Source organism: Oryx dammah, unplaced genomic scaffold (assembly GCF_014754425.2).
Source record: "Oryx dammah isolate SB20612 unplaced genomic scaffold, SCBI_Odam_1.1 HiC_scaffold_21, whole genome shotgun sequence".
Lineage (NCBI taxonomy): Eukaryota > Metazoa > Chordata > Mammalia > Artiodactyla > Bovidae > Oryx > Oryx dammah.
This window is the reverse complement of record NW_024070205.1, coordinates 61,596,282-61,609,956: the sequence shown is the minus strand read 5'-3', so window position 1 is coordinate 61,609,956 and position 13,675 is coordinate 61,596,282. Positions and strand designations below refer to the sequence as shown.

Here is a 13,675-nt window from a genome sequence, read left to right as displayed (position 1 = left end):
TCCAGTTCTAACTGTTACTTCTTGACCCTTATACAGATTTCTCAGGGGAAAGGTAAGGTTGTCTGATATTCCTGACTCTTCAAGAATTTTCCACAGTTTTTTTGTGATCCACACAGTCAGAGGCTTCCAAGTGGTCAGTGAAGCAGTAGGTATTTTTCTGGAGTTCATTTGTTGTCTCTCTGATGCAACAGATATTGGCAATTTGATTTCTGGTTCCTCTGCCTTCTCTAAATCCAGCTTGTACATCTGGAATTTCTTAGTTCATGTATTGCTGAAGACTAGCTTGAAGGATTTTGAGCATAATGAGCTCAAAATGCTAGCATATGGAATGAGTGCAATTGTATGATAGTTTTCAACATTCTCTGACATTTCCCTTTTATGGGACTGGAATGAAAACTGACCTTTGCTAGTCCTGTGGTCATGCAGGGTTTTCCAGATATGCTGACGTTGAGCGCAGCACTTGGACAGCACCATCTCAGGATGTTAAATAGCTCAGGGGGAATTCTGTCGCCTGCACTAGGTGTTTGTGGTAATTCTTCTAAGAGCCACTTGACTTCCTGTTCCAGGGTGTCTGCTGCTGGGCGAGCTACCACACCATTGTGATTGTCCCAGGTCATTGAGACTGTTTTGTGTAGTTCTGTGTATTGCCACCTCTTCTTAATTTCTTCTACCTTTAGGTCCTTACTGTCTCTGTCCTTTATCATGTCCATCCTTGTATTAAACGTCGCCTTGAGACCTCCAGTTTTCTTGAAGAGATATCTAGTCTTTCCCCTTCTGTTGTTTTCCTCTGTTTCTTTTCATTGTTCAGTCAAGAAGGCCTTATCTCTTCTTGCTATTCTCTGTAACCCTGCATTCAGTTGGGTATATCTTTATGTTTCTCCCTTGCCTTTCCCTTCTTTTCTTTCCTTAGGTATTTGTAAGCCTCCTCCGACAACCGCTTTGCCTTCTTGCATTTCTTTCTCTTTGGGATGGCTCTGGTCCCTGCCTCCTGTACAGCATTACAAACCTCTGTCCATAGTTCTTTGGGCATTTTGTCTGCATTGTCATGCTTCACTTTTATATTTTTTTCTTGCTCAGTTTACCACATGTTACTTGAATTATCGAAAGAGTATTTGTATAGACTAATTACCCTTTTGGAATTTATATTCCTCTTTCGATTTTTAAAAATATCATTGTCTTTATTTGTTTATTTGGGCTGTGCTGGGTCTTCATTCCTGTGCTTGCTTTTCTCTAACTGTGGTGAGAGAGGGCTGCTCCCTGATTGTGGCACACTGACTTCTCTGTGCCAGTGGCTTCTCTTGTTTTAGAACCCAGGCCCTAGGGTGAGCAGGCTTCAGTAGTTGCAGCCCATGGGCTTACTAGTTGTGGCGCAGGGGCTTAGTTGCTCCATAGTATGTGGGATCTTCCCAAGTCAGGGATCAAATCTATTTCTCCTGCTTTGGCCAGGGGGTTCTTTACCACTGAGCCACCAAGGAAGCCCTCTGCTTTAGATTTTTAATGCATGTAAAATGTACTTTTTGTATAAGATATTACATTTAGGAATTTATTTTCTTCCACATGAGTGGCTAATTATGTTCTGATTATTACATAAACCATCCTTTTGCATTGAATTTGAAAACCTTCATCTTGCTTTATATTTATTTTTATAACTTGCATCTAATTTTATACTTCTTTCCCCCTATTGTTGGACACTTGGCTATTGAAAATAATGCTACTGTGAGCATGGGCGTACAGAACTTTTCAGACTAGTGTTTTTGTTTTCTTTGAATATATTCCCAGAATTGAAATCGTGTTATCATAGGGTAGATTTGTACTTAATTTTTTTGAGCAAACACCATATTGTTTTCCATAGTAGCTATACCAATTTACAGTCCCACCAACAGTGACAGAGCTTCCCTTTTCTCCACATCCACACCAGCATTTATTGTTGTTTTTTCAGAATTTTTATTTTGTTTTGAAATATAGCTAATTGACAATGTTGTGATAGTTTCACATGGACAGCAAAGAGACTCAGCCATACATACATGTATCCATCTCTTGTCTTTTCATGATGACTGTTGCAACAGGTATGAAGTGATACCTTACTGTGGATTTGATTTGCATTTCCCTATTGACAGTTGATGCAGAGGATCTTTTCTTGTACATTGGCTGTTTATATCTTCTTTGGGAAAATGTCCATTCAAGTCTTTGGCCCATTTTTTAGTTGGATTATTTGTTTTTTTTGCTGTTGAGTTGTTTGAGTTCTTTATATATTTGCATATTGACACCTTATCAGATATATGGTTTGCAAATATTTTTTCCTGTTCCTTTGGTTGCTTTTTTCACTTTGATAGTTTCTCTTTCTGTGCAGATGCTTTTTAGTGTGATGTAGTCCCATTTGTTTATTTCTGATTTTATTGCTTGTACTTTACGTGTGATTTTGAAAACAGTCATTACCATGACTCATGTCAAGGAGCTTTTTCGCTGTGTTTTCTTCTAGGAGCCTCATGGTTTTAGGTCTTCAATCAATTTTGAGTTTATTTTTGTCAGTAGTGTAAAGTGAAAGTGAAAGTGTTAGTTACTCAGTTGTGTCCGACTTTTTGTGACCCCATGAACTATATAGCCTGCCAGGCTTCTCTGTCCATGGGATTTCCCAGGCAAGAATACTGGAGTGGTTTGCCATTCCCTTCTCCAGGGGAACTTCCTGACCTGGGGATTGAACCTGCACCGCTTGTATTGCAGATTCTATACCATCTGAGCCACTAGGGAAGCCAGTAAGGGTCAAATTTAATTCTTTTCTGTTTAAGTATCCAGTTTTCCAGGCACCATTTATTGAAGAAGCTCCCTTTTCTTCATTTAGTATTCTTGGCTACCTTATCAAACATTAGTTGACTATATATGCTTGGACTTATTTCTGGGCTCTTAATCCTGTTCCATAGGCCTATTTGTGTGTTGGTCTTCTTAATCTTTCCTTTCATTAGCTGGTGAGAATTTGAAATAGGAGATTGGAGGATTTTTGTGTGTTGTGTTAGATGGAAGAGAAATAATATGAAATATTCTTATGTGTTAAAGAGAAAAACTTGGGTGTGTGTTTGGCTTCATAATTTAACCTTTGAGAGGTAGAATCAGCTTCCTTTATAATTAGCCTGGTAGTGAGGAGTTGGAAAGAAAACAGTGAAAGTTATATTGAGAAAAGTCCAGTAGAAAACAAGCAATGAGGGATTTTGTGCTGATATATACTGTTAAAATTAAAAAATGAACTTAGGCAAGCAAAATCACCCTAACACATGTAGCTCCTCCATCTGGACCTTTAGGAAAGAATCATTGTGTGCTTGTATTTCTGCCTTCTTGTGGTACCCATCCCAAACCACTTTGTGTTTTTAGTTGCAGAGTCTCCTTACCAACCTCCAGAACCCTTTTTTCTGTCTGGGATCCATCTCTTGAAGAAAAATAGGCAAAGGGAAATCTGACAGAGTCTGGTTTGGCAAATCATTTCAGCACTGAGCAGAAATTATGTATTTAGGAGTTGGGGAAGGAATGGAGAGGTGTGAGAAGAAGGGAGAGCTCTTCAAAATAAGATGACTCGACTCTAGAGGCTCCTCATTAGTAAATATTGGGAAAACATCCAGTTCCATAAAAATAGCTTCTGAATATTGAGAAATTAATTGGACTTTCCAGTTAGGACTTATTCAGCTGTTATTTTATGCCAGGCATATAACACTGAAGTCTCTTGTATACATTTTCTCATTTAATTATCACAACAACCTGTGGCATGGATCTCATCATCCCTATTTTACTAATGAGAAAACCAAGTTGGAGAAATTCCCTAGGTCATCCTGGGGAAAGAAATGACAGAATTCTCAACTCTCTCCGTCCCATTGCTTCTCATGTCCCGGGCACATAGTAGATTCCGAAGAATGCATTAGAATAAACACCATGTTCCTGGTCTCTGGTATCAGTGAGTAGTGTTAGTTTTGACAACATTATTAGTAGTTCTTTGATGCAGTGGGATAGGCAGTGGGCTGGGCTCAGTCTGAGAGCTACCCCACCTCACTTTGTGGTTTCTCTTCCTAAGGGAGTGGAGTGGTGTGGAAACAACTGACAAATTAACTGAACAAGAAGTTTTGGCTGAGGAGAAGTATAAAATGAAAATAATGTAGGTGCCTTGGTGTATTAGTTTCTTCCTTCTGCTATAACAAATTACCATATATTTATTTTCATCACTCGGTTCTGGAGTTCAGAAAACTTCAAATTGGATCTTGCTGGGCTACAGTCAAGATATTGGCAGGTTTGTGTTCCTTCTGGAGGCTCCAGCAAGTTTCTTTGTCCTTCCCAACTTCTAAAGGCCATCTGTGTTCCTTTAATCACATTTCCTTTTTTACATTTCCAAACCAGCAGCGTAGCATCTTTAGATCTCTTCCTTGTGTCCCACTCATCTACCTCTGCTTATGCGGACCTTAGTATTACATTCTAGGCACCTGGATAGTCCCTCCATCTCTTTAACTTCATCACATCTGCAAAGCCCCTTTGCCATGTAAGATAACATTTTTACCATTTTCAGGAATTTAGACAAGGACATGTTTAGGGAGCCATTATTCTGCCTACCACACTTGGCGAGGAGTTTTATAGTTCAGATAGAAAGGACAGACATCAACTTGGAGGCAAATATTACTCTTCTAGTGTGGATTTTAATTGCTACAAGACTCCTATGAAAACAGGAAAGAAAGTGAAAGTGCAGTCGCTCAGTTGTCTTTTGACTGTTTGCGACCCCATGGACTGTAGCCTACCAGGCTCCTCCATCCATGGAATTTTCCAGGCAAGAATCCTGGAGTGGGTAGCCATTCCCTTCTCCAAGGGATCTTCCCATCCCAGGGATCGAACCGAAGTCTCCCATATTGCAGGCAGACGCTTTACCATCTGAGCCATGTGGGAAGCCATTGAGGCAGGACTTTAAAGTTTTAACCTGGAGTATAGAGTTGATTTACAATGTTGTGTTAGATATAGGTGTACAGCAAAGTGATTCAGTCATAAATATACATATATCCATTCTTTTTTAGATTCTTTTCACGTATAGGTCTTTGCAGAATATTGAGTAGATTTCCCTGTGCTTTACAGTAGATCTTTTTTAATTATCTATTTTATATGTAGTAGTGTGTATATGTTAAACTCCTAATTTATCTCTCTACCCTGCATTTCACCTTTGGTAACTGTCAGTTTGTTTTCAAAGTCTGTGAGTCTGTTTCTGTTTTCTAATGAGTTTGTATCTTTTTTTAAAAATTATATATATGTGATATCTGATATTTGTCTTTGTTTTACTTCAGTTAGTATGATTATCTCTAGGTACATCTGTGTTGCTGCTACTGGCATTATTTCATTTTTTATGTCCAAGTAATATTCCATTCTATATATGTACCACATCTGCTGCAAATGAACATTGAGGTGCATATATCTTTTCAAAGTATGGTTTTCTTCAGATACATGCCTAGACATGGAATTGCTGAATCCTATAGTAGTACTATATTTAGGTTTTTAAGGAATCTCCATACTGTTCTCTGTACGATACACCAATTTATATTCCCACCAACAAATGTAGGAGAGTTCCCTTTTTTCCACATCTTCTCCAGCATTTATTGTTTGTAGATTTTTTGATGATGGCCATTTTGACTAGTGTGAGGTGACAGCTCATTGTAGTTTTTGCATTTCTCTAATGATTAGAGAAATTAAGCCTCAATTAGATGTTGAGCCTCTTTTCACAGGCCTCTTGATCATCTGTTTGTCTCTTTGGAGAAATGTTTGTTTAGACACCCACCCATTTTTTGATTGCGGGTTTTTTTGTTTTTTTTTTAATATTGAGCTACATAAGTTGTTTGTATATTTGGAGATTAATCCCTTATCAATGTCTTTGTTTGCAAATATATTGTGGATGGTTTCCATTGCTGTGAAAAAGCTTTTAAGTTTAATTTGGCTTCCCTGTGGCTCAGATGGTGTAGAATTTGCCTGAAATGCCGCAGACTCTGGTTCTGTACCTGGGTTGGGAAGATCTGCTGGAGAGGGAAATGACAAACCACCCCAGTATTCTTTCCTGGAGAATTCCATGGATAGAGAAGCCTGGCAGGCTCCAGTCCATGGGGTCCCAAAGAGTAGGACATGACTGAGCGACTAACACACACACACAGGTCCTATTTATTGCTTTTTATTTTAATTGCTGTAGGAGGTGATTCAAAAAAGACCTTGCTGCGATGCATATCACAGCATACTGCCTACGTTTTCATCTAAGACTTTTCGTAGGATCTGGTCTTACATTTAGGTTTTTAATCCATTTTGAGTTTATTTTTTATAATTTTATGTATGTATTTATGACCGTGATGGGTCTTCATTGCTGTGCAGACTTTTCCCTAGTTGCTGCAAGTGGGGTCGACTCTCTAGCTTCAGTGCACAGGCTTCTCATGGTGGTGGCATCGCTTTGTTGCAGAGTACAGTCTGTAGGGCATGTGGGCTTCAGTAGTTGCGGCTCTGGCTCACAGGCTCAACAGTTGGGGTGTACAGCTCGACAGCTGGGACACATAGACTAAGTTGTTCTGCACAATGTGGGATCTTCCCAGATCAAGGATCAAATCTGTGTCTCTTGCATTGGAAGGTGGATTCTTTACCAGTAAGCCACCAAGGAAGCCCAATCCATTTTGAGTTTGTGTGTGGTATTAGAAAATGTTCTAATTTCATTCTTTTGTAGGTAACTGTCTAGTTTTCCCAGCACCATTTAGAGACTGTCTTTTCTCCCTGACCATCACCAACTCCTGGAGCTTGCTCAAACTCATGTCCATCTAGTCGGTGATGCCATCCAACCATCTCATCCTCTGTCGTCCCCTTCTCTTCTCGCCTTCAATCTTTCCCAGCATCAGGGTCTTTTCCAAGGAGTCAGTTCTTCATATCAGGTGGCCAAAGTATTGGAGTTTCAGCTTCAACATCAGTCCTTCCAATGAATATTCAGGACTGATTTCCTTTACGATTGCCTGGTTTGATCTCTTTGCAGTCCAAGGTACTCTCAAGAATCTTCTCCAACACCACAGTTCAAAAGCATCAATTCTTTGGCACTCAGCCTTCTTTATGGTCCAACTCTCACATCTATACATGACTACTGGAAAAACCATAGCTTTGACCAGATGAATCTTTGTTGGCAATGTGATGTCTCTGCTTTTGAATATGCTATCTAGGTTCGTCATAACTCCTCTTCCAAGGAGCAAGTGTCTTTTAATTTCTTGGCTGTAGTCATCATCTGCAGTGATTCTGGAACCCCAAAAAATAAAGTCTGACACTATTTCCATTGTTTCCCCGTCTATTTGCCATTAAGTGATGGGACTGGATGACATGATCTTAGTTTTTTCAATGTTGGGTTTTATGCAAACTTTTTCACTCTCCTCTTTCACTTTCATCAAGGAGCTCTTTAGTTCTTCACTTTCTTCCACAAGGTTGGTATCATCTGTGTATCTGACGTATTGTTATTTCCCCTGGCAGTCTTGATTCCAGCTTGTGCTTCATCCAGCCTGGCATTTCTGATGATGTACTCTGCATATAAGTTAAATAAGCAGGGTGACAACATACAGCCTTGACATGCTCCTTTCCTAATTTGGAACCAGTCTGTTTGTTGTTTCATGTCTGGTTCTAATTGTTGCATCTTGACTTGCATACAGATTTCTCAGGAGGCAGTTAAGGTGGTATACCAGACCTGGTATTCCCATCTCTTTAAGAATTTTCCACAGTTTTTTGTGATCCACACAGTCAAAGGCTTTGGCATAGTCAATAAAGCAGAAGTAGGTGTTTTTCTGGAACTCTCTTGCCTTTTTTATGATCCATCAGATGTTGGCAATTTGATCTCTGGTTCCTCTGCCTTTTTAAATCCAGCTTGAATATCTGGAAGTTCACAATTCTCGGACTGTTGAAGCCTGGCTTCATAATTCGTGATACTGCTCCGTAGTTTTCTTTTTGTGTGTTACTTTTGTCTGGTTTTAGTATTAGGATGATGGTGGCCCCATAGAAAGTGTTTGTGAGTGTTCCTTTCTCTGCAGTTTTTGGGAATGATTTTAGACAGATCAGTAATAACGTAATAACTTTTCTCTAAATGTTTGATAGAATTTACTTGTGAAGCCGTCTGGTCCCGGACTTTTGTTTGTTGGAAGTTTTTAAATTTCAGTTTTAGTGTTGTGACGGATCGGTTCATATTTTTCATTTCTTTCTGGTTTAGCCTTGGAAGGTGGTGCTTTTCTAAGAACTTAAAACATTTTGTCTAGGTGTTTTATTGGCATATAGTTGCTTCTAGTAGTCCATTATCCTTTGTGTTTCTGTGCTGTCCCTTGTAACATTTTCATTTCTCATTTTATCCATTTGAGCCCTCTTTTTTGCTTGAGTCTGGCTAAAGGTTTATCAATTTTATCTTCTCACAGAATCAGCTTTTAGTTTCATTGATCTTTTCTATTGGTTTGTCTCTGTTACATTCATTTCTGCTGATATTTATGATTTCTTTTTTTTCCAGTAAGTTTGGGTTTTGTTTTCTTCTTTCTTTAGTTGTTTAGGTGTAAGGTTATGGTGTTTATTTGAAATTTTTCTTGTTTTCTGAGGTAAGATTGTATTGCTGTAAGCTTCTCTCTTAAAAGTGCTTTTGCTGTTTCCTATAGGTTTCAGATTGTTGTGTTTTTTTTTATCATTTGCTTCTAGGTACGTTTTGATTTCCTCTTTGATTTCTTCAGTGATCCATTTAGCCTCTATTTTTTTTTTAGCAGCTTTTTGTTTGTAATTAATTTCTAATCTCATAGCATTGATCAAAATGGTGCTTGATAGGATTTAAATTTCCTTAAATTTACCAAAGCTTTCTTTATGGCCTGCTTGTGATCTGTCCTGGAAAATCTTCTATGTGCACTTGAGAAAAATGTGTATTCTGCTGCTTTTGGATGGAATGTTCTATAAATATCTTTTTAAGAGCATCTAGTCTAATGATCTAATGTGTCATGTAAGACCTGTGTTTCCTTATTAGTTTTCTGTCTGATGACCTGTCCATTGATACAGTTGGGGTGGTAAAGTTTTCCTATTACTGTGTTACTGCTAATTTCTCCTTTCATGGCTGTTAACATTTCTTTATTTATTGAGTTGCTCCTATGTTGGGTGCATATATATTTATACTTGTATCTTCTTGGTTTGATCCTTTGTTCATTATCCTTTGTCTCTTGTCTCTTTATTTTAGTCTATTTTGTCTGATATGAGTATTACTACTGCAGCTTTCTTTTGATTGCCGTTTTCATTGAAAGCCCTTTTCCGTTTTACTTTCAATCTGTTTGTGTCCCTGGATATGAAATGGAACTCTTATAAACAGCACACATATATGTAGATCTTTTTTTTAAAAAATCAATTCTGCCAGTCTATGCCATTTGGTTGAAGCATTTAATCCATTTACATTTAAGTTAATTATCTGTACATATGTTTTTATTGGGCTTTCCTGGTGGCTCAGTGATAAAGAATCTGGCTGCCAGTGCAGGAGACATGGGTATGATCCCTGGATCAGGAAGATACCTTGGAGAAGGAAATGGCAACCCACTCCAGAATTCCTGCCTGGGAAATCTCATGGACAGAGGAGCCTAGCAGGCTGTAGGCCATGTGGTCGCAAAAGATTCGGACACGACTTAGTGTCTAATAACATGTTAGACAATAATAACATGCTCTTATTGTCATTTTAGATTCTTTTGACATATTTATATGGTTACAGTATATTTACAGCAAGTTTCAAAAATTTGAGAGCATATACCCTCCACTATATCTTTCATGGTCTTAATTTGAAAGTTAACCATATTCTTTGCATAGCTGTCGCAATTTCAGAGTATTATTTCATTATGCAGGAATAAAGAGATGGGTTGTTGGAATATCAGAGCTTGTTCTGTGTTTTTACACATTTAAAATTGTGTATTTACATGTATGGAAAAATGTAAAGCAAATATTGCTTCTTCTTTGTACTTGATTTTAACTTAAAAAGTAGTAAATGCACATATCTCATTGAGTTAAATTATGTAATCGTTACAATTACTCTCAAATATGCTGTCCTGATTCTTTTACTGTTATCTTTTTGTTTTACAATACCCTAATTTCTCTAGAGGAAAATGACTTAGAAGTAGTTTTTGTAAAAGATTAGATCATATTTAGTTGTATTATTTTATTAGTCAGTGGTTATAAGATTCCACTGTTCATCTCATTAAATCAGTACAGCATCCCTTTTTTGAAGAATGTGAGCCTAGTACCTAGTGTATGTCTGCATGCACATATTGACATATTGTCTTTATTCTTGAAGTGCTGGCAGTCCCTGCTTTGTGTCCAGTCTGCCGGTCCTTAAGAGGATCTAGGTTTAATTTCTCAGTGTTTTGTCAGTATTTAGGGTTTATTGGATAATTATTTTTATTTTTGTATTTTGACACATGAATCCCACCTGGTGGCTGAAGTGGGTAATTACAGACCATATATTGCCTCGGAAAACCATGTGAGATTTTTCTATATATTGCCTTTAAGTTTAAGGAAATCATTAATTCTTGGAATTAATAAGAAGGTTGAATTGCATATTTTTGTGGATTATAGCTGTATTTAGCATACATTTTAAACAAAAATAAAGCTAAAGTGTTTTTATATAGGTTGTTAGTTGGTCATCATTTATGAATGCTTAAGTTTGATTTTTGTGGTTTTATATCAGGTAGTGTTTAAAGGAGCACATACTCATTTATTGTCTTTGGGTAAGGCAAAGAGATTCTTTGTTTTGTTTCTGTCACTTGTTTTGTGTAACTTTAAAAATAAATATTCCATCATTAAAGTTCAGGTCGTTTATTGTCATGATTGCTTAACTGTATGGTTTTTAAATGTTTGAAGGCTTAAAGTGTAACCCCCAAAAATAATGCATGTCTGAAAGACTTCAATTCAGTTAGGACAGCAAAAGTTATTAAAAATTTACAAGTATGTTTATCAACAATTACATATTAAAGCATTTTTATTCAGTCAGCTAAATCTAAATCATGATAAGACACCTTTACTTATGGAGAAGGGATAGGCTCATGAGATTTTTTTTCATTTTGTGTGAGACCTTTAAAATCCAATCCTCAGTGAGTGGTTTCCAAAGGTCACATTTCATTCATTTGATTATACCAAGCTATCATATACCAGGTCACTCCCTTATCTTAGTTTGTCTTAATAAACTATCATCTGAAGTATCAAGAAATAATTGATTCTCAGTTAAGCATAGTAACTGATAGATTCAAATATTCTCCTGAAACTGATTTTGTTGACTATTTCTATTCACAAATAATGACAAAGTACCACTTTTTTGTGTAAAATGCAGAAAGATAATACTTTTTTTTTTTTAAGTTTCTAAGTCTTTAAAGTTTGGAGAACTTTGCTAAATTATTCTTTGGAGGAGTATAGACCTTTAGTCTCTTTTTAAGCGGTTTCTGTGTCTTTTATTTTTTAGTAAATACATAGATAAATAGCTGTGATTAAACTTATTTTGGTACATTCATTCATGTTCTCTTTGCTAAGTACTGCTGAGTCTTATTTATGTTGTCTGTTTATATTCAACAGAATCAAAGAATCATCAGGATGGCAACAAGTGTTTACAAGCCCATATTTGGATTGGACTATTGAACGAGTAGCTTTAAATGCAAAAGTGGTCGGGGGTCCACACGGAGACAAGGACAAAATGGTGGCTGTTGCTTCAGAGAGTAGCATAATCTTATGGAGTGTCCAAGATGGAGGAAGTGGAAGCGAAATTGGTAGGAAAATGTGGTTTATGCTGTTGCATTTAATATTCTGAAGTTTAAGAGGGATTGCCCATAAATATCAAAATTAACTTGGACTAGTTGTTAGTTAGCTAGAGCTGGTGCATCTTCTGTTCAGTGTCCAGTAACAGTAAGACTGCTCAGTGTGAGAGGAATGATCTGGTAAAGAGACAAAAAACCCGACTTGACTGCTCTGTAAGAATGTGCCCTTCCTGAATCCTATTTAGTGGTGGCTGCATTCTCTCCACCTCTTTCATATCACTGGGCTGAAGGTGGGGTAAATAACTTTCTTTGTCCTCCCCACTTGTTGCTTCTAGACCCGAAGTTCTCAAGCTTTTCAATCTCCTCTAAGCCTCCTTTACTTTCTTAAATCATTCAGGACCGTTAATTATTTTTGTTTGCGTAGGTATTATCTACTCTGCTATTTACCAGAATAGGAGTTAATACTGCAATTCTGATAACTTAATTTAAAAAATAACGATAAAAACCCATTACATGGTAACATGAATAATTTTAGTAAAAAATAACTGTATCTCCAGAATGGGAAGAGTAGCAGTGGTTTACCATTTTGTAAACCTCCTTTATGTTTAATAGAATTCTGATAGCTATTTCTGCATTCAGTCTCCTGTGTGTGATTTGTTATTCTGGTAGAACTTGGTGAAGAGTTTGGCCTCACACAGATATATAGTTGGAAAAAACATTTTTATATAATCTTTTTAGATAATTGTCAATATTGTTTGCACCTGTCCCCAAATTTTGAAATCATATTGATGAACTCTGTTCATATAGATCATACTCTGTTAAATTAAAATCAGTCTGTTTTGTACTTTGATTGGGTCGTTTTGTCCTTGTATAATTTTGTATAACATCATACATTTGTTAAGTGTTGGTTTACTGAGTCATGTAAAATCTTTGAAATGTTGATACCTTTCATTGTACAGTACATTTTTAAAAATCACATTTATTACTATAACTACTGATCACATCTGTGAACTCCAGTATGTTAGGAAGTTTTCATACTTACCTGGCAGAAAACATTTTCCAGATTCCTGATATTCACTTGAAGCATTGAGCTTATGTCACTGAAATAACAGATTTGCTTTGTTCCACTTTTTGGGGGAAGTCTACCAGATACCCAAAACTGAATTGCATAGTCGTTAAGTCATCCTGTCCAGCGAAAATGGTCCCATGTGAAAGGAGCAGCTGGTTTCCTCTCAGCTCGACACAGAGAGAGGACTTAGTCACACAGAATGTTAAGAAGACATACCCTCAAAATTGAGACTTAGTCAGTAAAACTTCTTAGGCAGATTGCTTCATCTAGGAAATTCTTAAGTTAATCTGTTTTCTTTCCTTGAAAATGTGGCAGAGAAGAATTTAATCACTACCAGTATAGTTTACTGCCACTCTTTTGATTCATGCTAAGGTGTGTGCTGTTTGTACCTAATGTTGCTTTGCATCTTTAGTGCAAAGATCAACACAGATGTTCTAGGATAAGGCATGAGATTCGTAAGTTTTCAACACTTTGGATATTCCAATGCCATGTGTATTTGTAATCAAATATTCATATAAAAGATCTTTAATGATTGGTTGAGGCTGATACTAGAGGGGGAGAAACAGGACACGAGGTGCAGCTACATCTGTGTGTTTGTAAGACAGAAATACAGTTCTGCAGACAAGCTACTGTCTGTGCCAGTCTAACTTGAGGATTTACTGTGTCACTGAAAGGGCCAGCATTGTGGTTTCCTTTACTGATGTTCATCTCACAGGCATTCAGCATCGCCGTTTGTCCGGGCTTTCCTAGTCTCCTAGCAATGGTGTGCCCTCCTCTCGCTAGAGCAGTGCCATACCTTACCCAGGAGGATGGTTCAGTGACTTTTTCATTTCTAGTTTGAAGTTCTGTA

The 13,675-nt window shown here is 37.3% G+C and overlaps 1 protein-coding gene across 6 annotated transcripts in view; it reads left to right on the top strand.

Annotated features, from left to right (window-relative positions):
- KCTD3 (potassium channel tetramerization domain containing 3) overlaps positions 1-13,675 on the top strand; it is a 67,622-nt gene that overhangs the window by 17,764 nt on the left and 36,183 nt on the right. For all 6 annotated transcript variants that reach the window (XM_040262872.1, XM_040262870.1, XM_040262873.1 and 3 more), the window contains one exon: positions 11,578-11,768. In XM_040262872.1, the coding sequence (XP_040118806.1) occupies positions 11,578-11,768 (191 nt within the window). The remainder of the gene's footprint in view (positions 1-11,577; positions 11,769-13,675) is intronic.